Genomic DNA, 23,610 nt, shown 5'->3' with positions numbered 1-23,610 from the left:
AAACTTGCCTATTTTTACTTTGTTTCTTACAATTTGCGTATTCACTACAACTTTGCAACATTTCTGACAGCAAAAAAAATGAGCGAACCCTCCAAATATCGTATGCAAATATGTCCTGATGGTGGAACAGACCGTTACATTGTTCCCAACAGAGATTGTATCAGTATTTGATGGTCAGTGGGATTGTAAGTGATTTGCCGTATTAATCCACAATGTTTCCCAAACCAATAGTAATGCTGTGCAGAGGGTGCGGCCCCTTGACGCAGGAGACTTAGGGGGTGTTCACACTTGCGCCGATGTCCGCCCGCCATGTTTCTGTGGATATTGCAGGAAAAACTGTTTGGGGATGACTTGCATATGGTCAGTTTAACCCCTTAGCGACCCTTGACGTAACTGTACGTCATGGGTCGCATGGGGATGTATGGAGCGAGCTCACACGCTGAGCTCGCTCCATACAGGGCAGATGCCGGCTGTATAATACAGCCAGGACCTGCCACTAACAGCAGCGGTCGGTGCCCGAGCCGATCGCTGCTGTTAACCCTTTACACACTGCGGTCAAACGTGACCGCAGTGTGTAAACGGCGCCGGCGGCATGGGCGCCACCATGTTTCCCCGATCGCCGCCCTCCTGAACGTCACAAGAGGGCGGTGATCGGTTGCTATGACAGCCGGAAGCCTATTGAAGGCTTCCAGGCTTGTCTCTGCACTAGATCTATTACAGGATGCCAGAGGCAGCCTCTAATAGAAGTGCTGCGATTTTCCTATTCACTGCAATACTGTAGTATTGCAGTGAATAGTATGAGCGATCAGACTCCCTAGGTTTCAAGGTACCTAAGGGGTCTGATCATAAATGTAACAGAAGAAAAAAAAAAGTTTTTAAAAGTATTAAAAAAATAAAAAAAATATAAAAGTTCAAATCACCCCCCTTTCCCTAGATCAGCTATAAAAGTAATTAAAGAACATTAAACATATTAGGTATCCCTGCGCTCCAAAATGCCTGAACTATTAGAATATTAAAACATTTATCCCGTACTGCGAACGGCGTAGCGGCAAAAAAAATAAAAACAGCCAAAAAGCGTTTTTTTCAACACTTTGCCTCCTATAATAAATTGAATAAAAAGTGATCAAACCATCGGATCTTTCCCCAAATGGTATCAATAGAAACGTCATCTTGTCCCGCATAAAAAGACACCACAACCAGCTCCATACATGGAAATATGAAAAAGTTACAGGTGTTAGAACATGATGACACAAATTTTTTTTTCTATTTTGCAAAGTTTATCATTTTTTTAAAAGTATCAAAAAATTTCAAATACTATATAAATTTGGTATCACCGCGTTCGTACTGACACGTAGAACACAGGTAACATGTCATTTGTACCAAACAGTGAATGCTGTAAAAATTAAACCCATAAGAAAATGGCGCAAATGCATTTTTTCTCCAATTGTGCCTCATTCTGAATTTTTTTCCAGCTTCCCAGTACATTGCACAGCATATTGAATGGTGCCATTACAAAGTACAATTTGTCCCGCAAACAATAAGCTATCATGTGACTCTGTGAACTGAAAATTGAAAAAGTTATGGCTCTTGAAATGTGAGGAGGGAAAAACGAAAATGCGAAACCAAAAAATGGCCTGGTCCTTAAGGGGTTAAAAAACCCATTCATATGAACAAAGCACCAGTGTCTGTGTGCGGCCTCTCTGATGTGAAAACATTTTTTATTTTGCATAAATATAAAGTCCTGCAGGTCCGAATTTGTGTCCGCGCAAAAAAAAAAAAAAAAAAAAAAAAAAATGGCAATGGTGTAAACTGTAATGCAAACTGCTTCAAATAGGCAGTATACTGTATAAACATACGAAAAACATGTAATGATGTCATACTCAGGCAGTATACTGTATAAGCATAAGGTACACATGTAATGATTAGAGATGAGCGAATAGTAAAATATTCGATATTCGTTTTGAATAGCCGCTCAATATTGGACTATTCGAACGAATATCGAACCCCATTATAGTCTATGGGGAAAAATGCTTTGTTTCTGGGGATCCCACCATTCGACTCAGGAGGGTCACCAAGTCCACTATGACACCCCAGGAAATGATGCCAACACCCTGGAATGCAACTGGGACAGCAGGGGGAGCATGTCTGGGGGCATCTAACAAGCCCAAGTCATTGCATTATGTCGGAATCCCTGTCAGCTTGCAATATGCGGGAGCTGACTTTTTCCCATAGGAATGCATTGCCCAGCGTTGATTGGCTGAATGCCATACAGTGTACGGCATTCGGCCAATCAAAGCTGGTTCTGCCGGAGGCTGGTCTGTGAGGAGGCGGAGTCTAAGATTGGACCAGAATGGAGACTGCTGTGGACCAATCTTAGACTCTGCGTCCACCGGCAGAACCAACGTTGATTACCCGAATGCTACAGCATTCGTCAATCAACGCTGGTCAATTCATTCCTATGCTGAGATGTAGCAGTGCTGGCACTGCTACACCGGAGATGAAGTAGAGCTGAGTGTGCACTGAATACTGCTGCACACTCAGCTCTGCTGCATCGGACTGCTACATCGGCCAGCACTGCTACATCGGGCCATGCGCTGAGCTCGACTACTCCAGAGTAGCCAAGCTCAGCGAACAGCCAGCTCTGCTTCATCTCCGATGTAGCAGTGCTGGGTGTGCGCTCTGCTTGGCTGCATCTCCGGAGTAGTCGAGCTGAGCACACGGCCCGATGTAGCAGTGTTGGCCGATGTAGCAGTGTCCGATGCAGCAGAGCTGAGTGTGCAGCAGGTTCAGCTGATAATGTCTCAGTACAGGGGTAATGTGGCAGGAAAGGGATGATGCCTACAGCACGGGGATGGGGCTATTTCTGGTTTTTACACCCCTTTCTCGTACCCATATCTGAGGTAATGGGGTTAGTTGTCGGCCCCACAATGGCTGCTACACAATTCACCATGATACATGAATCCTTAGGACAGATTGTGAGAACATCACTGATACAAAGTAACTCGACCACCTCCATGATGGAAATGACTTCTAGAGAAACACTTCAGGCTCAGCATCCACAATGTCTTCAGCTTCCTCCACTCCACGTCTTAGAAGTTAACTTTGTTGTAGAACTTCATGATTGATGAAGACAATCCCATGTTACATTTACCTGTGGACTGACGTGATCCCCTCCCCCGTATTTGTCATTAACTCCCGCTAATTACCTGTGTAGCTGCAGTGCTGGAAATCTAATGTCTAAGGGTCAGAAACAATAGAACTAATGGAATTTCTCTGGATCCGGAGACGGCGTCATTTACATGAGATGTGAGTACAGAGAGGGCGTAATGAGCGGAATATTAATCAGTCGCTACATTCTGCAGATTTCAGCCGCAAACCTGAGACACAGACCTGGGAAATAGAGAATTGTCCATTAGATATTAGAACATCAAACACAAGGTTACAATGTAACACCTACAACTACCGAGAGAGAAGGAGACTTATAGAGAGAGAGTATATACCTTATATTATCAATCTGTCACCTGGACGTGAACCGACCGCCATTGATTCATCCATTCCATGTAGGAGATCGAAAGAATTACAGAGTTATAACCTTTATCATGGAACTTGTCCTTCTATTTATCCATTTACTAGCCAAAGACTAACCATAGAAGCCAATTGTATCTCTTCTACCCCAACTTTAACTGTAAATCAGTAGATAGACAACCTCCACCGCCCTCTGGACCTTCTCTACATATCCCAGTGCCATGGGCCAATATGTCCTTGGTTCATGGCCCCTTCAATCCATTGGAGAGTTAGAGCGGCCAAGCTCCATGAACCCTCACGTTCTATCACGGTGTCTATCATGCACCACTATCATGCACATCAGTATGACAGACACCGTCATAGTACTTAAGGGTTAAGTAAGGGCTACATAGTGATATTGGTTGCAACACAATTGCCTTTATCGTAAGACATGTGGTGGAATGTGGTTGCGTTGTGACAAGCCATGGCCGTGACACGACAGTTATAATAAATCCATCAGATCACATCCTAACCGAATCTGAATTGTATATCCGATCTGATTCCTCTAGGACCCAGCAGCTCACGCAGTTCTAGTCTCTTAGCAGGTCACATGACCACTGGGCCAGGAAGAAGTTGCATGATGGCGGCTCCTATAGCAGTAGGCACAGAGCTTATAGAGTGCTATGTATGCAATAATCGGGAAGGCAGGGATGGTAAAAATTGGTAACCATCCCTGCCTTCTTGCCGGGGGATTGTCACTAGCTGCTGGCTGCCTGCAACTGCTAACTCTGCAAGAACACACAGGCACATCCTTACAGAGTTAACTAGCTGTTGCCCAATCATATACATACCGCCCAACCGTCCCGATTTCCGCGGGACACTCACGCTTTCCTACCCCTGTCCCGCGGTCCCGCTCAGCTCCCTACATGTCCCGCTATGTCCTTTTAATGATTTACTGATCAATCATTCCTCCGATCACCGCCTGCTCTTATAACAGATAAGAGGCTGCGGTGATCGAAGGAACGCTTCACTATGGTTCAAGGACTTTGTGTGACATCTCACTGTCACGTGACTAGGTGGGCGTGTCAGTATTCTGTGCAGTGAAGGGAGAAGAGATCCCTATAAGGTACTGAGAAGGGAGGGAGTTGTGAGATGCAGGATGGAGTGAGAGAGAGAGTGTGTGTGTGTGTCATTATACTGAGTGCAGAGATGGAGGGGGGGCATGAAATGGAGCAGATAAAGGGGGCACTTAAACTGGGGGACAACTGGAGAGGACAATAAACCATGAGAGGGTCCTGTCTGCCTCTAGTTGCCCCCAGTTTAATGTCACCCTCCAGCTACCCCTACAGTTTAATGTCTGCTTCTAGTTGCCCACCATTTAATGTCCCACTTCATCTGCCATTTATTTATTGCCCCCTCCAACTACCCCTATTGCTAATGTCCCCCTCCAGCTGATCCGGTTTCATGTTTAAACTGGGGCACCAGGAGAAGGACGTAATACTGTGGGGCAGTTGGAGGGGGACATTACAATGTGGAGACATACTACATACCTCCCAACTTTTGAAGAACTGAAAGAGGGATAAAATGTGCGGCGCGCGTAGCGCGCCGCGGCAAATTTGGCCCCGCCCACTTTTTTGTTGACTCCGCCCACTCGTTAATTTTTCATGTGCCCGCACACAGTATAATCCTCCTACAGTCACCCGTAAATTATATGTCCCCCCTCTATCTCTCCCCCAGTTTCATATACACCCTTCATCTTCCCCCAGTTTCATGTCCCTCTTCCATCTCTGCCCCCAGATTCATGTCCCTCCATCTCTGCCCCCAGATTCATGTCCTCTCCATCTCTGCCCCCAGATTCATGTCCCTCCATCTCTGCCCCCAGATTCATGTCCCCCCATCTCTGCCCCCAGATTCATGTCCCCCATCTCTGCCCCCAGATTCATGTCCCTCCACCTCTGCCCCCAGATTCATGTCCCTCCATCTCTGCCCCCAGATTCATGTCCCTCCATCTCTGCCCCCAGATTCATGTCCTCTCCATCTCTGCCCCCAGATTCATGTCCCCCATCTCTGCCCCCAGATTCATGTCCCCACATCTCTGCTCCCAGATTCATGTCCCTCCACCTCTGCCCCCAGATTCATGTCCCTCCATCTCTGCCCCCAGATTCATGTCCCTCCATCTCTGCCCCCAGATTCATGTCCTCTCCATCTCTGCCCCCAGTTTCATGTCCACTCCATCTCTGCCCCCAGATTCATGTCCCACACCTCTGCCCCCAGATTCATGTCCCCACATCTCTGCCCCCAGATCCATGTCCTCTCCATCTCTGCCCCCAGTTTCATGTCCACTCCATCTCTGCCCCCAGATTCATGTCCCACACCTCTGCCCCCAGATTCATGTCCCTCCATCTCTGCCCCCAGTTTCATGTCCACTCCATCTCTGCCCCCAGATTCATGTCCCTCCATATCTGCCCCCAGATTCATGTCTCCACATCTCTGCCCCCAGTTTCATGTCCACCCAATCTCTGCCCCCAGATTCATGTCCCACACCTCTGCCCCCAGATTCATGTCCCCCATCTCTACCCCCAGATTCATGTCCCCCATCTCTGCCCTCAGATTCATGTCCTCTCCATCTCTGCCCCCAGACTCATGTCCCCCATCTCTGCCCCCAGTTTCATGTCCACTCCATCTCTGCCCCCAGATTCATGTCCCTCCATCTCTGCCCCCAGATTCATGTCCCCACATCTCTGCCCCCAGTTTCATGTCCACTCCATCTCTGCCCCCAGATTCATGTCCCTCCATATCTGCCCCCAGATTCATGTCCCCAAATCTCTGCCCCCAGATTCATGTCCCCAAATCTCTGCCCCCAGATTCATGTCCCCCATTTCTGCCCTCAGATTCATGTCCCCACATCTCTGCCCCCAGATTCCTGTCCCTCCATCTCTGCCCCCAGATTCATGTCCCCCATCTCTGCCCCCAGATTCATGTCCTCTCCATCTCTGCCCCCAGTGTCATGCCGTCCTCTCCTTCATCTGCCCCCAGTTTCACGTTCCACCTCCACATTAAACTTACCTTCTCCTCGCTTCGCCGCTTCCCTCCTCTCTCCCTGACACATGCGGCTGAAGCTGCTCGCGTGCTCACTTCGCCGCTGCGTCTCTCTCTCGCTGACACATGCGGCTGAAGCGAGGAGCTGACCTGTGTCAGCTCCTCGCTTCGCCGCTGCCGCCGGCTCCTAGCTTGTACATCGTGTCTACAAGCCAGGAGCCGGCGGCAGCAGCGAAGCGAGGAGCTGACACAGGTCAGCTCCTCGCTTCAGCCGCATGTGTCAGCGAGAGAGAGACGCAGCGGCGAAGCGAGAGAGAGACGCAGCGGCGAAGCGAGCGCGCGAGCAGCTTCAGCCGCATGTGTCAGGGAGAGAGGCGGGCAGCGGCGAAGCGAGGAGCTGACCTGTGTCAGCTCCTTCCTTCAGCCGCATATGTGTTCAACTCAGATCTGCGTCCTCTGGACGCAGATCTGAGTTGAAATCGGGACATACCTCCCTCCAACCGGGACCGCGGGACATGTCACCCAAATCGTGACTGTCCCGCGGAAATGGGGCCGTGGGGCCGGTTGGGAGGTATGATACTATAATGTATGGGTAAGTGTAGGAGGATTATACTGTGTAGAGGGAAATGAAAAATGAATGAGAATGGGCGGGGTCAACATAAAAGTGGGTGGGGCTAAATTTGTTGCGGCGCACATTTTGTCCCTCTTTCTGTTGTGAGGTATGCCTATATAGTCAATGGGCAGACAACAATTGGTTAATGACACCGCCATATTTGCAGTCACTGAGTTACTATGTAGCGGCAGCCGAAGATTCTGTTCACCCTCAGCAGATTTGTTGCAGAAATTTCTGTGCCTTAAAATCGGTCCCATTTATCTGTAAGGGGTTGTTTTGACGGCGCTCTCATGACGGTCTACAAGCCCCATTTAGAGGAACAGAACAGTCACAACAAATCTGAGTGTGAATAGACCCCAGGGCTCCCACTCTTCTTTGCTCCTTGCACATTTTCCAGCATTGTCCTTGCCCCGGCGTTGTCTACGATGTTACAAATATGCGTCAGATTTACAAACTGTGCCCTGCGCTGCAGAATCCAAGCCCGTGTGTATATAGCGCCACTTGTTACTGTGGATGTGACAGGTATTATTGCCATACTGCATTACTGCATGGTGTGAACAGGCCGCACAGCAAGGTTACTCCCAGTTACGGGAATGATAAATGTCATATCCTGAGAGGGGATTAGTCGCTTTCGCCGGACTCGTGGCTGTAAACCTGTCTCCCGGGACTGACTCCAGACAACATCTTTGGCTAAATTGGACAATGAAACCCGACGGCGGCGCCATAAAGTTGTAGCATTAGCCAGGAATTAAAGCGCCGTCACCTTTGCATTAGGCAGCAGTTTAAGCCGCTCTTAAAGATATTCTTCTGAAGATGAATATAACTCTGCATGGATGGACAGCGCCGTGAACCCTCCAGTATTTACTGCGCCCGCTCTGTTTTCCCTTCCTGGAGTCGCACCCGGTGAAGGGCGATAAAATAATAATATCGCTGCGGCTTAATGGCAGCAAATGATATTAAAGTGAGGGGGATAATGAGCGGAGGAAGGTGATCCCGCGTTATACATCCTATAAATCCAGCAGCGCTCCAATGTAGCTTCTCATTTTCTGCCACGCTGACTCCATTAATTGTTGGGCTGAAGACTCTAATGTACAAAGGGGAGACGGACAGAGGGCGACGGGTACACAACTGACCGGGGAGGAGCGGAGCTGCAGTACAGAGATAATACACACAGTGATGTCACAGTACAGAGATAATACACACAGTGATGTCACAGTACAGGATAATACACACAGTGATGTCACAGTACAGGGATAATACACACAGTGATGTCACAGTACAGGATAATACACACAGTGATGTCACAGTACAGAGATAATACACACAGTGATGTCACAGTACAGGATAATACACACAGTGATGTCACAGTACAGAGATAATACACACAGTGATGTCACAGTACAGAGATAATACACACAGTGATGTCACAGTACAGGATAATACACACAGTGATGTCACAGTACAGGGATAATACACACAGTGATGTCACAGTACAGGGATAATACACACAGTGATGTCACAGTACAGAGATAATACACACAGTGATGTCACAGTACAGAGATAATACACACAGTGATGTCACAGTACAGGATAATACACACAGTGATGTCACAGTACAGAGATAATACACACAGTGATGTCACAGTACAGAGATAATACACACAGTGATGTCACAGTACAGAGATAATACACACAGTGATGTCACAGTACAGGATAATACACACAGTGATGTCACAGTACAGGGATAATACACACAGTGATGTCACAGTACAGGGATAATACACACAGTGATGTCACAGTACAGAGATAATACACACAGTGATGTCACAGTACAGAGATAATACACACAGTGATGTCACAGTACAGAGATAATACACACAGTGATGTCACAGTACAGAGATAATACACACAGTGATGTCACAGTACAGAGATAATACACACAGTGATGTCACAGTACAGAGATAATACACACAGTGATGTCACAGTACAGAGATAATACACACAGTGATGTCACAGTACAGAGATAATACACACAGTGATGTCACAGTACAGGATGATACACACAGTGATGTCACAGTACAGGATAATACACACAGTGATGTCACAGTACAGGATAATACACACAGTGATGTCACAGTACAGGATAATACACACAGTGATGTCACAGTACAGGATAATACACACAGTGATGTCACAGTACAGAGATAATACACACAGTGATGTCACAGCACAGAGATAATACACACAGTGATGTCACAGTACAGAGATAATACACACAGTGATGTCACAGCACAGGATAATACACACAGTGATGTCACAGTACAGGGATAATACACACAGTGATGTCACAGTACAGGGATAATACACACAGTGATGTCACAGTACAGAGATAATACACACAGTGATGTCACAGTACAGGGATAATACACACAGTGATGTCACAGTACAGGATAATACACACAGTGATGTCACAGTACAGGGATAATACACACAGTGATGTCACAGTACAGGATAATACACACAGTGATGTCACAGTACAGGATAATACACACAGTGATGTCACAGTACAGGGATAATACACACAGTGATGTCACAGTACAGGGATAATACACACAGTGATGTCACAGTACAGGATAATACACACAGTGATGTCACAGTACAGAGATAATACACACAGCGATGTCACAGTACAGGATAATACACACAGTGATGTCACAGTACAGGATAATAAACACAGCGATGTCATAGTACAGGGATAATACACACAGCGATGTCACAGTACAGGGATAATACACACAGCGATGTCACAGTACAGGATAATACACACAGTGATGTCACAGTACAGGATAATAAACACAGTGATGTCACAGTACAGAGATAATACACACAGTGATGTCACAGTACAGGATAATAAACACAGTGATGTCACAGTACAGAGATAATACACACAGTGATGTCACAGTACAGGATAATACACACAGTGATGTCACAGTACAGAGATAATACACACAGAGATGTCACAGTACAGAGATAATACACACAGTGATGTCACAGTACAGGATAATACACACAGTGATGTCACAGTACAGGATAATACACACAGTGATGTCACAGTACAGAGATAATACACACAGTGATGTCACAGTACAGGATAATACACACAGTGATGTCACAGTACAGGATAATACACACAGTGATATCACAGTACAGAGATAATACACACAGTGATGTCACAGTACAGGATAATACACACAGTGATGTCACAGTACAGGATAATACACACAGTGATGTCACAGTACAGAGATAATACACACAGTGATGTCACAGTACAGGATAATACACACAGTGATGTCACAGTACAGGATAATACACACAGTGATGTCACAGTACAGGATAATACACACAGTGATGTCACAGTACAGGGATAATACACACAGTGATGTCACAGTACAGGATAATACACAGAGTGATGTCACAGTACAGGATAATACACACAGTGATGTCACAGTACAGGGATAATACACACAGTGATGTCACAGTACAGGATAATACACACAGTGATGTCACAGTACAGAGATAATACACACAGTGATGTCACAGTACAGAGATAATACACACAGTGATGTCACAGTACAGAGATAATAAACACAGTGATGTCACAGTACAGGGATAATACACACAGTGATATCACAGTACAGAGATAATACACACAGTGATGTCACAGTACAGGATGATACACACAGTGATGTCACAGTACAGAGATAATACACACAGTGATATCACAGTACAGAGATAATACACACAGTGATGTCACAGTACAGGATGATACACACAGTGATGTCACAGTACAGGATAATACACACAGTGATGTCACAGTACAGGATAATACACACAGTGATATCACAGTACAGAGATAATACACACAGTGATGTCACAGTACAGGATAATACACACAGTGATGTCACAGTACAGGATAATACACACTGTACCCTCATAGAGGACACCTCCAAAACACAAAAAACACAAAACAAATGATGATATCATAGTACAGGAATACAACAGACAGCAGGAAGCCCAGGCCTTTGTGCCTCTTTAGCATATCTTATAGTCCGGTCTCGGTTCTTATTCTTCCTGTTTTCTTCATTTGGCATTATTAACCTTACTGTAAAATGTTCATATTGCCAAATGATTGCTTTTACTTATATACTTATACAATGTAACAAACCCCAGCTGTGAGACATATTCAGTCTGCTGGACATCTATGATATAAGTGATTTCCATTCACTGACAGCCAGCAGAGATCTTGCAAATGTTGAGAAATCCGAGCACCAAATCTTTCAGAAACTTTCAGAACTTGTGATATTCAGTGACCCAATCCCTGGACTGTCACCTTTAATATTAACTCTAACAGCACCAACAAAGCCTAATCCATGGGGGAGGGGTCACTCTCTTGTATATACACGCTGTATTCTGTATATAGCTCATTTTTGGCTTCTCTTAGATAAAAGAGAAGATTCGGGATTCTGCAATTTCCTTTCATACAGAGATCAAATAACACAATAACCTGAGCGGGAAAGCAGCAGAATTAATGTTGCTGCACCTTTAATGATAAAGGAACAGTCCTTTGAAGATTGTGGGGGAGCAGTGTGAACAGTCCCCTGAGAGGCGCACACATTGAGGATAGGGGTCACAAACTTAAAACCACAACCCAATGTGAGGCACACCGGCCGGGTGTTTGAAGCTTCATCTCATGCTGCAGTGTGTGCACATCTGAGGATGTGGCTGTATATTTAGAACAGAGGACAGAATCGGTTTTTCATCATTGTGTGCAGCCGATTCAGCACTGAGGACGTAATGGCGGTGATGAGGAGGCGACAACCTCATTTATATGGTCGTTCCAGGGCTATTTAAATAAAGATTGATCATCGTACAATAAAGAGTTCTGCAACTTTTTATTAAACTTTCTTTACACAAGATTTCACTGTTTTCAGAGTTTCTGAGGGTTCGTTACAATTGTATCCAGTCTAGACAGTTCTGTGCACATCACGGAAATCTCTTTATGTCTCCATACAGTGTTACAATGTATCAGAGCAGGTAACATGTATCAGTCTGGAGTCCACCATGTTTATGATAGAGGATTGTCTAGACTGGATACAATTGTAACAATAGACCAAATCTTCAAGACAGGACAGAATATGCAAGTAATGAGGGTAAAATTCTGTACACACGCCGCAGAAGCAAAAACTGACATAGTATCAGACTTGTAACTTGTCTTCTATTCTGTAGATCTTTGTACAAGAAGTTGAAATATGAATCTGTGAGAATGTTCATTGTACAATGTGTATATATACTGTACTGCCTGTATATTATATATCTGATTCCTTATTGTATGTTACTTACATTTAGGATTTAAGGGAGGGGATTTGGGATAGGGTAACATGCACATGTTGTATTAGATGAGATTTTGTGCGGGGTTATAGTACATTTTGCCATAACTGTGACCTGACACTTGTCTGGATTTCTTTGTTACTGAATTTCCTTACATTGGGTGTGAATGACAGCGCAGTATTTGCAACCTTACGAGTCCCCCTGTAGCCTAAACCGAGCCAGGTAGATAAGGGGGTGCTTTTCATTGCCCCTCCCCCGCTCTTCTCTTTGCTTGTTTGCATGGATATATTGTATACCGCAGATAACATCATGTGGATTTGTAATTAAATGTTTCCAACAGAGGAGAAAATGTGGACGATTGTTCAGCACAACATCACGGAGGTAACACCTGTGCTCGCATCATTTTCTGGGAGAGCGTATTCTATGTCATTTAACTACAGCGCCGGAGCCGATCAGCTGGAAGCCCTGATCAACAATGCCGAGTACTGCGAGCAGGAAGTGGCTTATTACTGTAAACATTCCCGATTGCTTAATTCTCCGAGTAAGTAAAACACCTTCTTATTATTATCCTTTGTGTAAGACCTGGGAGTGTCGACAGCTGCGATACCGTATACTGTATCCGACCGCATGGAAAAGATTCAGAAATGGGACTAGGAAGGGTTAATAACCACGAACTGAGATCCTGAACATAGTGAGGGTTAAATGCACAAAGGATGTAGAACATTTCATTGTAGGATCCTTAAAGGGAGTCTGTCAGCAGGAACAATGGCAGGACCTTGTAGGGCGGATTCTACACTTTCCACAGATATCTTTCTTGTTCTGCATTGTGGGCTCCATTTTCATGAAAATCCGGATTTTATTCTTATGCAGATTAGCTGAGCTTCGGGGGTGTCCTGTCCTGCTGGGGCTTCACTTTCACCCCTAAATGTCGCCTGAACTAAAGACGGGTGAACTGCTTGCCACCAAGGCCGCTCTCCACTTCTGAGGGTTTGCAGAGCACATTTCCACCAAGGTTGATTATTATACTCTGCAGTCTCATCAGGACCCATAGTGAAATAATACAGAGAAAAATGTGCAAAAATAAAATAAAAAAAACATTTGCTGACATTTCTCTGCTGCAGAATCCTCTGAGGTTCTTCTCATATCACCCACCATGTCTCCGGGCGCTCAGGTCACTGCTGAGTCCTGTCACTGGCTTGAGTGATCATGTAGCGGAGTCAACATCATCGGCCCCAAGGTCAACGCTAAGACCCGGGGTTTGTCCTTAGTGCTCACCTATGGGGACATTGATATTAACCTCCCCACATGACTGCTGAGGCCCAAGGACAGGATTCAGCAGTGACCTGAGGGTCGGAAGACATGGTGGATGATCTGGGAAGAAAACTGGAATGCTGGAGGAAGAGAGCAACGATGAGGGCCGAGAGTATAATAATCAACTTGTCATCTTTGTCATGCGGTCCAATGAACTTACCTGCCGAACCTTTAGAATATTTGCAAATGAATCTTGCAAGGTCACCCATCACCAGTGAGGACCTCTAGGACCCCCAATACTGAAAATGAAGGGGTAACAATGCTGATGAAGTCTTTCCCTGCAACGTAGAGAACTGCCAGGTAATGGGTTTGGACGCACTTCCATGCACAATGCAGACTGACTATATTGTAAATGTAAAACAGCGCCTCTTTTTTTAATTCAAACTGTTTTATTAGAATTTTTTCATTTTTACAGCAAATATAACACACAGATATGCTTTGAGAAGCCAACATAGATAAGGCCCACAACTATAATATGGGCGGAATGAAGAAACGGGGGGGGGGGGGGGGGAGAGAGGAAAGGAAGGAAGGAGAAAGAGTAAGTATGGATAGGAGGGGGAGAGGAGAATGAAGATGGGGATAGGCTTCGGGTCAAAAATTGGTCTTGAGGAGCAAAGAGCGAAGTATACTCAACAGAGCAACTGTCAGGTAGATTGTTCAAGCCCAAAGGGCTGTCTTAACTGAGTCAGCAAAAGAGCTACCGACTCAGGTATGACAATTGAACGAGAGTGGAGAAAATCCTAATCAGTGCGTGTCTATTGGTTGCCAGGAGAAAGAAATGTAAAGACATTGTGCGAAAAAAGAAATGGTCAATGCCTACAAGTATGTATAGCTTGAAAAAGCTTTTACAAATAAGACAGTGAATAACAACCTGAAAAAGGAGAAAGCATTGGAATACAAAAAACCTAACTAACTAAATGAGAACAGCAGGTTGAAACAAGAATAACAGCAACTTATAAGTCACAAGTGACAGTGGCCAAGGTTTGAGCAAGTAAGGGGAAGTGGAGAACAGGACTGAAGATCTGTGTATGAGGACAGCACATAGGAGGATGCATCATTCCGGCAGTCAGATAGATAGCCGGGGGGGGGGGGGGGGGGGGGGGACGGGGGGGGGGGGACGGGGGGGGGGGGACACAGGGGTCCTTACAGACTGATAGCACATAGTGAGGTGGGGGTATGTGAGGGGAGAGGAGATATTATAAACACAAACTAATGCAGGGACTTGCGAGGAAGGAGGGAGGGGGGGGGGGGGGGGTCAATGCTAGTGCAAAGTCCTGCAAGAAATCTGCTGTCATCCCGGAAAGATGAAGCCCCTAATCTCAGTTTAAGCCAAACCAGTGTAATACAGGGTAGCATGACAGGGAGATATATGCCATATACAATTACAAGCAGGGTGAGGGGGCTTATGACAGGTCAGAAGAGAGGTGAGGAAAAGAGCAACAGGAGTAGATAGACATCTGTAAGGTAGTGGAGGGGGGCAAAGGTGGAACATATGGTATAGGTAACATCTGGAAGACGCTTAGATGTGCATGTCACAAGAAAGCAAAACTAAGGTCAAGCTTCAGCACTATCAGAGAGTCAAATAGGGCCACAGTATAATGTAATATATATATATATATATATATATATATATATATATATATATATATATATATATATATATATATATATATAACATAGCTCATAAAACTCCAGCAAGTGCAAAACATCATATACAAAGAGAAGGGGGGGGGGGGGGGATGAAGAGAACACATGACATAGCAAGAGAGAGAAAGAGTCAGAATATAGATAAGATAAGCAAATGAAATAAAGGAAGGAGGAGGGGGAGGGGGGAGTAAGAAGCAGAGACAGTCCACAAGACAGATCATGATATAACGTTAGTAAGCTGATGAAGGCAAGCTATGGTACATAAGACAGTACTAGAGAGTGAAATGACAGGAGAATTGAGAGCCAACCTGAAAACATGAGGCAAGCAAGTAACTTTATAAGCACATGCATGGATGACGGTGAAGCCATGAGAGTAAGGGCTAGTTCACACGTGAGTATAAGGGGAGGTTTTTGACAGCGGATTTCGCGTCCAAAACCTCCCCTTATAATGGTGGTCTATGGAGCCCGCCGGGCTTCGGTTCTCCGCTAGCGGCGAGCTGCTGCTAGCGGAGAAAAGAAAGGACATGTCCTTTCTTCAGGAGGAAGCCGCGCAGGCTCATTCGTGCGGCTTCCGCCCCCGGCAGCTCCCTCCTATGTCGGCTCATTCATTTGAGCCGACAGCAGAGGGTTAAGCCGCGACAGCGATGGTCGCGGCGGGCGGCTTTTGACATGGGGATGTGAGTCATCAGTCCATGCACAGTGAGGCTAAACAGCGCCTCTTTTATCCATGGGTCGAGTCTGGATATTACAGGTGAAGCCCATTCAAGTGAACAGAACTGAACTCCACTACCAGGCACAGCCGGCTTGTACATTGAATATTTATTATAATGGGGGATGCAGTAAGTTCAGGAGCTCCCCTTGTGGTGGCTGCAGGTAGCACGGATATTTAGTATGTAATCTGTATCTATACAGGCACTAACCGCTATAATATATAATACATGGTGCAGAATTGTGGAGGGTGGGCATTAAAGGGTTATTCCAGGAGTATAATAATGAGCTCCACTTCCTCTTCCCAGGCTAGTGATGCCAAGTCCATTGGTCACGAGGGCTGTGCTGAAGCTCAGTCCCCTTTAAATGAATGGGGCTGAGCTGCAATACCAATCACAGCCACAATACAATGTAGGGCGCTATACTTGATAAGTAGTGAAGAGGCCGCAGTAAGCGATATCATAGTCCTGACGACTCCTATAACATGAAGGTATGAGATCTGCAGGATGTGTTCATGCCCAGGAGAGGAGAGATTATTGTGCCAAATGGAACTGTCATGGCTACATTGTATTCATTCACTTTTTAACAAAAAAACAAAACACAGAAGCCCTGAGATGAAATTCACACATTATTGGTGGTACAATAGCGCCCGGCGTCCTCCTCATGCACATACGGGCACATCTTGTAATGTCATGGTGAATATTCAGCATTGTGCACATTGTTACATTGTATGTCGGTATTTTATTGTGTCCTCGAATGTTTCTGGTTTCTGCTTCTTCCTTCATCCTGTCACTTATTGTTCTTCCTCACCATTGTCAGAACTAGAAGCCAATTCATTCTCGTTGCGTCCTATTCCGAATTGTGCTAGAATTCTGCCTGATATTTTTAGTTTTATTCATTCATTGGTTCATGAATATAATGTCAGAACTAAAGTGAAAACTGACTCTTAACCTGTCTGGATAATGGAAAGTAGAAGTGAATGGAACTCGACATAACAATGCAGATCTATAGACTATACCGAGGCAGTGGGAAGAGGCTGGCAACGTAACGGAGCGGTCGTCACAACCACTAGTGCTGCTCGTCCGGGGGCTCATGTACTGCAGGAACCAACAGGATGTCACAATTATACTGATTCACATATGGTAATCTACATTGAGTTACATCCTGTATTATACTCCAGAGCTGCGCTCACTATTCTGCTGGTGCAGTCACTGTGTACATACATTACATTACTTATCCTGTATTATACTCCAGAGCTGCGCTCACTATTCTGCTGGTACAGTCACTGTGTACATACATTACATTACTTATCCTGTATTATACTCCAGAGCTGCGCTCACTATTCTGCTGGTGCAGTCACTGTGTACATACATTACATTACTTATCCTGTATTATACTCCAGAGCTGTGCTCACTATTCTGCTGGTACAGTCACTGTGTACATACATTACTTATCCTGTATTATACTCCAGAGCTGCGCTCACTATTCTGATGGTGCAGTCACTGTGTACATACATTACATTACATATCCTGTATTGTACTCCAGAGCTGCGCTCACTATTCTGCTGGTACAGTCACTGTGTACATACATTACATTACTTATCCTGTATTATACTCCAGAGCTGCACTCACTATTCTGCTGGTACAGTCACTGTGTACATACATTACATTACTTATCCTGTATTATACTCCAGAGCTGCGCTCACTATTCTGCTGGTACAGTCACTGCGTACATACATTACATTATTTATCCTGTATTATACTCCAGAGCTGCGCTCACTATTCTGCTGGTACAGTCACTGCGTACATACATTACATTACTTATCCTGTATTATACTCCAGAGCTGCGCTCACTATTCTGCTGGTACAGTCACTGTGTACATACATTACATTACTTATCCTGTATTATACTCCAGAGCTGCGCTCACTATTCTGCTGGTGCAGTCACTGTGTACATACATTACATTACTTATCCTGTATTATACCCCAGAGCTGCGCTCACTATTCTGCTGGTGCAGTCACTGTGTACATACATTACATTACTTATCCTGTATTATACTCCAGAGCTGCGCTCACTATTCTGCTAGTAAAGTCACTGTGTGAGTGCAGCTCTGGAGTATAATAACTCAGCATCAGTACAGGATAAGTAATGTAATGTATGTGCACAGTGACTGCACCAGCAGAATCGTGAGCGCAGCTCTGGAGTATAATACAGGACAAGTAATGTAATATATGTACACAGTGACTGTACCAGCAGAATAGTGAGCGCAGCTCTGGAGTATAATACAGGATAAGTAATGTAATGTATGTACACAGTGACTGTACCAGCAGAATAGTGAGCGCAGCTCTGGAGTATAATACAGGATAAGTAATGTAATGTATGTACACAGTGACTGTACCAGCAGAATAGTGAGCGCAGCTCTGGAGTATAATACAGGATAAGTAATGTAATGTATGTACACAGTGACTGTACCAGCAGAATAGTGAGCGCAGCTCTGGAGTATAATACAGGATAAGTAATGTAATGTATGTACACAGTGACTGTACCAGCAGAATAGTGAGCACAGCTCTGGAGTATAATACAGGATAAGTAATGTAATGTATGTACACAGTGACTGTACCAGCAGAATAGTGAGCGCAGCTCTGGAGTATAATACAGGATAAGTAATGTAATGTATGTATACAGTGACTGCACCAGCAGAATAGTGAGCGCAGCTCTGGAGTATAATACAGGATAAGTAATGTAATGTATGTACACAGTGACTGTACCAGCAGAATAGTGAGCGCAGCTCTGGAGTATAATACAGGATAAGTAATGTAATGTATGTACACAGTGACTGTACCAGCAGAATAGTGAGCGCAGCTCTGGAGTATAATACAGGATAAGTAATGTAATGTATGTACACAGTGACTGTACCAGCAGAATAGTGAGCGCAGCTCTGAGTATAATACAGGATAAGTAATGTATGTACACAGTGACTGTACTAATATTTCGTGTCGGATCAGGCTCCATTGTTGGGTTCTGTCCTAGTGGGAGCTGCTGTCGTTCGTCCCCCCCATTAGCTCCATGTTTCGGAGCCTCACTCACTATGTATAATTGCCTGTGACTATTCTGAGCCCAGGTTTTCCTGACAGATGACGATTGAGGGTTTATTTCCGGGACTTGCGCTGAGATTGACAGTTAATATTGTTTCACGAACGTTTTCTGCCAAAAATAACTTCTGGTTAATTCTCATAAGGCGACGAAAGCTTCAGCGTCCCCCGGTAGAGGAACATAATAAATCCCACTGCTGGTAAGCTTGTACGGCCGGGATCCAGCAGAGCTGAGTGTGAATTCTTCTGTACACGGGGACATCATTTACAAGGCTTTACGTTACATTTCTGGCCGGATTATTATTCTGGTGTTTGGTTCTCATTCTTTGCTATAAGGTTTGGGCAGAGGTGATGGAGTCTCCCCGAGCTGTGGTTACCATATAAAACCTGATGCAATTGTTATATTATGGAGTTACATAATGAGGGATTTAAAAAAAATAAATAAATAAAAATAAAAAAATGCAGCAGTAAGGCGAGGACAGCGATGCAAAAATCAGACACCACTGAGGGGCCAACACTCATTCTGTACCAGGGTCCTACTTTACATGTGCTACTGATAATTTGGGGTCGCTACAGTCACCAGGACCCGGGTGTGACGGTTACCTCTGTATCCCTATAGTATTTACACAGGTCTCTCAGATGCCGACTATACAACTGATCACTATTGAGTCTGACAGTCCATGATACAGAATCACTGGCCCCTATCGGGGTAACAGGGGGGGGGGGGCAGATTCTTTGGGCCCAGTAATTAGGAGAATGTATTTCCAGTGGCGGGGCTAGGTTCTGCATTATCCCTGTACTGTGACATCACTGTGTGTATTATCCTGTACTGTGACATCACTGTATGTATTATCCCTGTACTGTGACATCACTGTGTGTATTATCCTGTACTGTGACATCACTGTATGTATTATCCCTGTACTGTGACATCACTGTGTGTATTATCCTGTACTGTGACATCACTGTGTGTATTATCTCTGTACTGTGACATCACTGTGTGTATTATCCCTGTACTGTGACATCACTGTGTGTATTATCCTGTACTGTGACATCACTGTGTGTATTATCTCTGTACTGTGACATCACTGTGTGTATTATCTCTGTACTGTGACATCACTGTGTGTATTATCTCTGTACTGTGACATCACTGTGTGTATTATCCTGTACTGTGACATCACTGTGTGTATTATCCTGTACTGTGACATCACTGTGTGTATTATCCTGTACAGTGACATCACTGTGTGTATTATCTCTGTACTGTGACATCACTGTGTGTATTATCCTGCACTGTGACATCACTGTGTGTATTATCCTGTACTGTGACATCACTGTGTGTATTATCTCTGTACTGTGACATCACTGTGTGTATTATCCTGTACTGTGACATCACTGTGTGTATTATCCTGTACTGTGACATCACTGTGTGTATTATCCTGTACTGTGACATCACTGTGTGTATTATCCCTGTACTGTGACATCACTGTGTGTATTATCTCTGTACTGTGATATCACTGTGTGTATTATCTCTGTACTGTGACATCACTGTGTGTATTATCTCTGTACTGTGACATCACTGTGTGTATTATCTCTGTACTGTGACATCACTGTGCGTATTATCTCTGTACTGTGACATCACTGTGTGTATTATCCTGTACTGTGACATCACTGTGTGTATTATCTCTGTACTGTGACATCACTGTGTGTATAATCCTGTACTGTGACATCACTGTGTGTATTATCCTGTACTGTGACATCACTGTGTGTATTATCCTGTACTGTGACATCACTGTGTGTATTATCTCTGTACTGTGACATCACTGTGTATATTATCTCTGTACTGTGACATCACTGTGTGTATTATCTCTGTACTGTGACATCACTGTGTGTATTATCCTGTACTGTGACATCACTGTGTGTATTATCTCTGTACTGTGACATCAATGTGTCTATTATCCTGTACTGGTGACATCACTGTGTGTATTATCTCTGTACTGTGACATCACTGTGTGTATTATCCTGTACTGTGACATCACTGTGTGTATTATCCCTGTACTGTGACATCACTGTGTGTATTATCCCTGTACTGTGACATCACTGTGTGTATTATCCCTGAACTGTGACATCACTGTGTGTATTATCCTGTACTGTGACATCACTGTGTGTATTATCCTGTACTGTGACATCACTGTGTGTATTATCCCTGTACTGTGACATCACTGTGTGTATTATCCCTGAACTGTGACATCACTGTGTGTATTATCCCTGTACTGTGACATCACTGTGTGTATTATCCCTGTACTGTGACATCACTGTGTGTATTATCTCTGTACTGTGACATCACAGTGTGTATTATCTCTGTACTGTGACATCACTGTATTATCCCTGTACTGTGACATCACTGTGTGTATTATCTCTGTACTGTGACATCACTGTGTGTATTATCCTGTACTGTGACATCACTGTGTGTATTATCCTGTACTGTGACATCACTGTGTGTATTATCCCTGTACTGTGACATCACTGTGTGTATTATCCTGTACTGTGACATCACTGTGCGTATTATCTCTGTACTGTGACATCACTGTGTGTATTATCCTGTACTGTGACATCACTGTGTGTATTATCTCTGTACTGTGACATCACTGTGTGTATTATCCCTGTACTGTGACATCACTGTGTGTATTATCTCTGTACTGTGACATCACTGTGTGTATTATCCTGTACTGTGACATCACTGTGTGTATTATCCTGTACTGTGACATCACTGTGTGTATTATCTCTGTACTGTGACATCACTGTGTGTATTATCTCTGTACTGTGACATCACTGTGTGTATTATCCTGTACTGTGACATCACTGTGTGTATTATCCCTGTACTGTGACATCACTGTGTGTATTATCTCTGTACTGTGACATCACTGTGTGTATTATCCTGTACTGTGACATCACTGTGTGTATTATCTCTGTACTGTGACATCACTGTGTGTATTATCCCTGTACTGTGACATCACTGTGTGTATTATCTCTGTACTGTGACATCACTGTGTGTATTATCCTGTACTGTGACATCACTGTGTGTGTTATCCTGTACTGTGACATCACTGTGTGTATTATCCTGTACTGTGACATCACTGTGTGTATTATCTCTGTACTGTGACATCACTGTGTGTATTATCTCTGTACTGTGACATCACTGTGTGTATTATCCTGTACTGTGACATCACTGTGTGTATTATCTCTGTACTGTGACATCACTGTGTGTATTATCCTGTACTGTGACATCACTGTGTGTATTATCCTGTACTGTGACATCACTGTGTGTATTATCTCTGTACTGTGACATCACTGTGTGTATTATCCCGTACTGTGACATCACTGTGTGTATTATCCTGTACTGTGACATCACTGTGTGTATTATCCCTGTACTGTGACATCACTGTGTGTATTATCTCTGTACTGTGACATCACTGTGTGTATTATCCTGTACTGTGACATCACTGTGTGTATTATCCTGTACTGTGACATCACTGTGTGTATTATCTCTGTACTGTGACATCACTGTGTGTATTATCCCGTACTGTGACATCACTGTGTTTATTATCCTGTACTGTGACATCACTGTGTGTATTATCCTGTACTGTGACATCACTGTGTGTATTATCTCTGTACTGTGACATCACTGTGTGTATTATCTCTGTACTGTGACATCACTGTGTGTATTATCTCTGTACTGTGACATCACTGTGTGTATTATCTCTGTACTGTGACATCACTGTGTGTATTATCTCTGTACTGTGACATCACTGTGTGTATTATCTCTGTACTGTGACATCACTGTGTGTATTATCTCTGTACTGTGACATCACTGTGTGTATTATCCCTGTACTGTGACATCACTGTGTGTATTATCTCTGTACTGTGACATCACTGTGTGTATTATCCTGTACTGTGACATCACTGTGTGTATTATCTCTGTACTGTGACATCACTGTGTGTATTATCTCTGTACTGTGACATCACTGTGTGTATTATCCCTGTACTGTGACATCACTGTGTGTATTATCTCTGTACTGTGACATCACTGTGTGTATTATCTCTGTACTGTGACATCACTGTGTGTATTATCTCTGTACTGTGACATCACTGTGTGTATTATCCTGTACTGTGACATCACTGTGTGTATTATCCCTGTACTGTGACATCACTGTGTGTATTATCCTGTACTGTGACATCACTGTGTGTATTATCCTGTACTGTGACATCACTGTGTGTATTATCCTGTACTGTGACATCACTGTGTGTATTATC

General features: G+C 44.3%; 1 protein-coding gene across 1 annotated transcript in view; it reads left to right on the top strand.

Moving 5' to 3' along the window:
- The window catches only part of CNTNAP5 (contactin associated protein family member 5), a 342,838-nt gene that overhangs the window by 228,942 nt on the left and 90,286 nt on the right, over nucleotides 1-23,610 (top strand). Inside the window, exon 13 of the mRNA XM_075284694.1 lies at nucleotides 12,885-13,085. Coding sequence (XP_075140795.1) covers nucleotides 12,885-13,085 — 201 coding nt within the window. The remainder of the gene's footprint in view (nucleotides 1-12,884; nucleotides 13,086-23,610) is intronic.

The sequence above is a fragment of the Leptodactylus fuscus genome, chromosome 8 (genome assembly GCF_031893055.1).
Source record: "Leptodactylus fuscus isolate aLepFus1 chromosome 8, aLepFus1.hap2, whole genome shotgun sequence".
Classification (NCBI taxonomy): Eukaryota; Metazoa; Chordata; class Amphibia; order Anura; family Leptodactylidae; genus Leptodactylus; species Leptodactylus fuscus.
The sequence above is the reverse complement of the archived record's forward strand: the minus strand, read 5'-3'. Positions and strand labels throughout refer to the sequence as shown.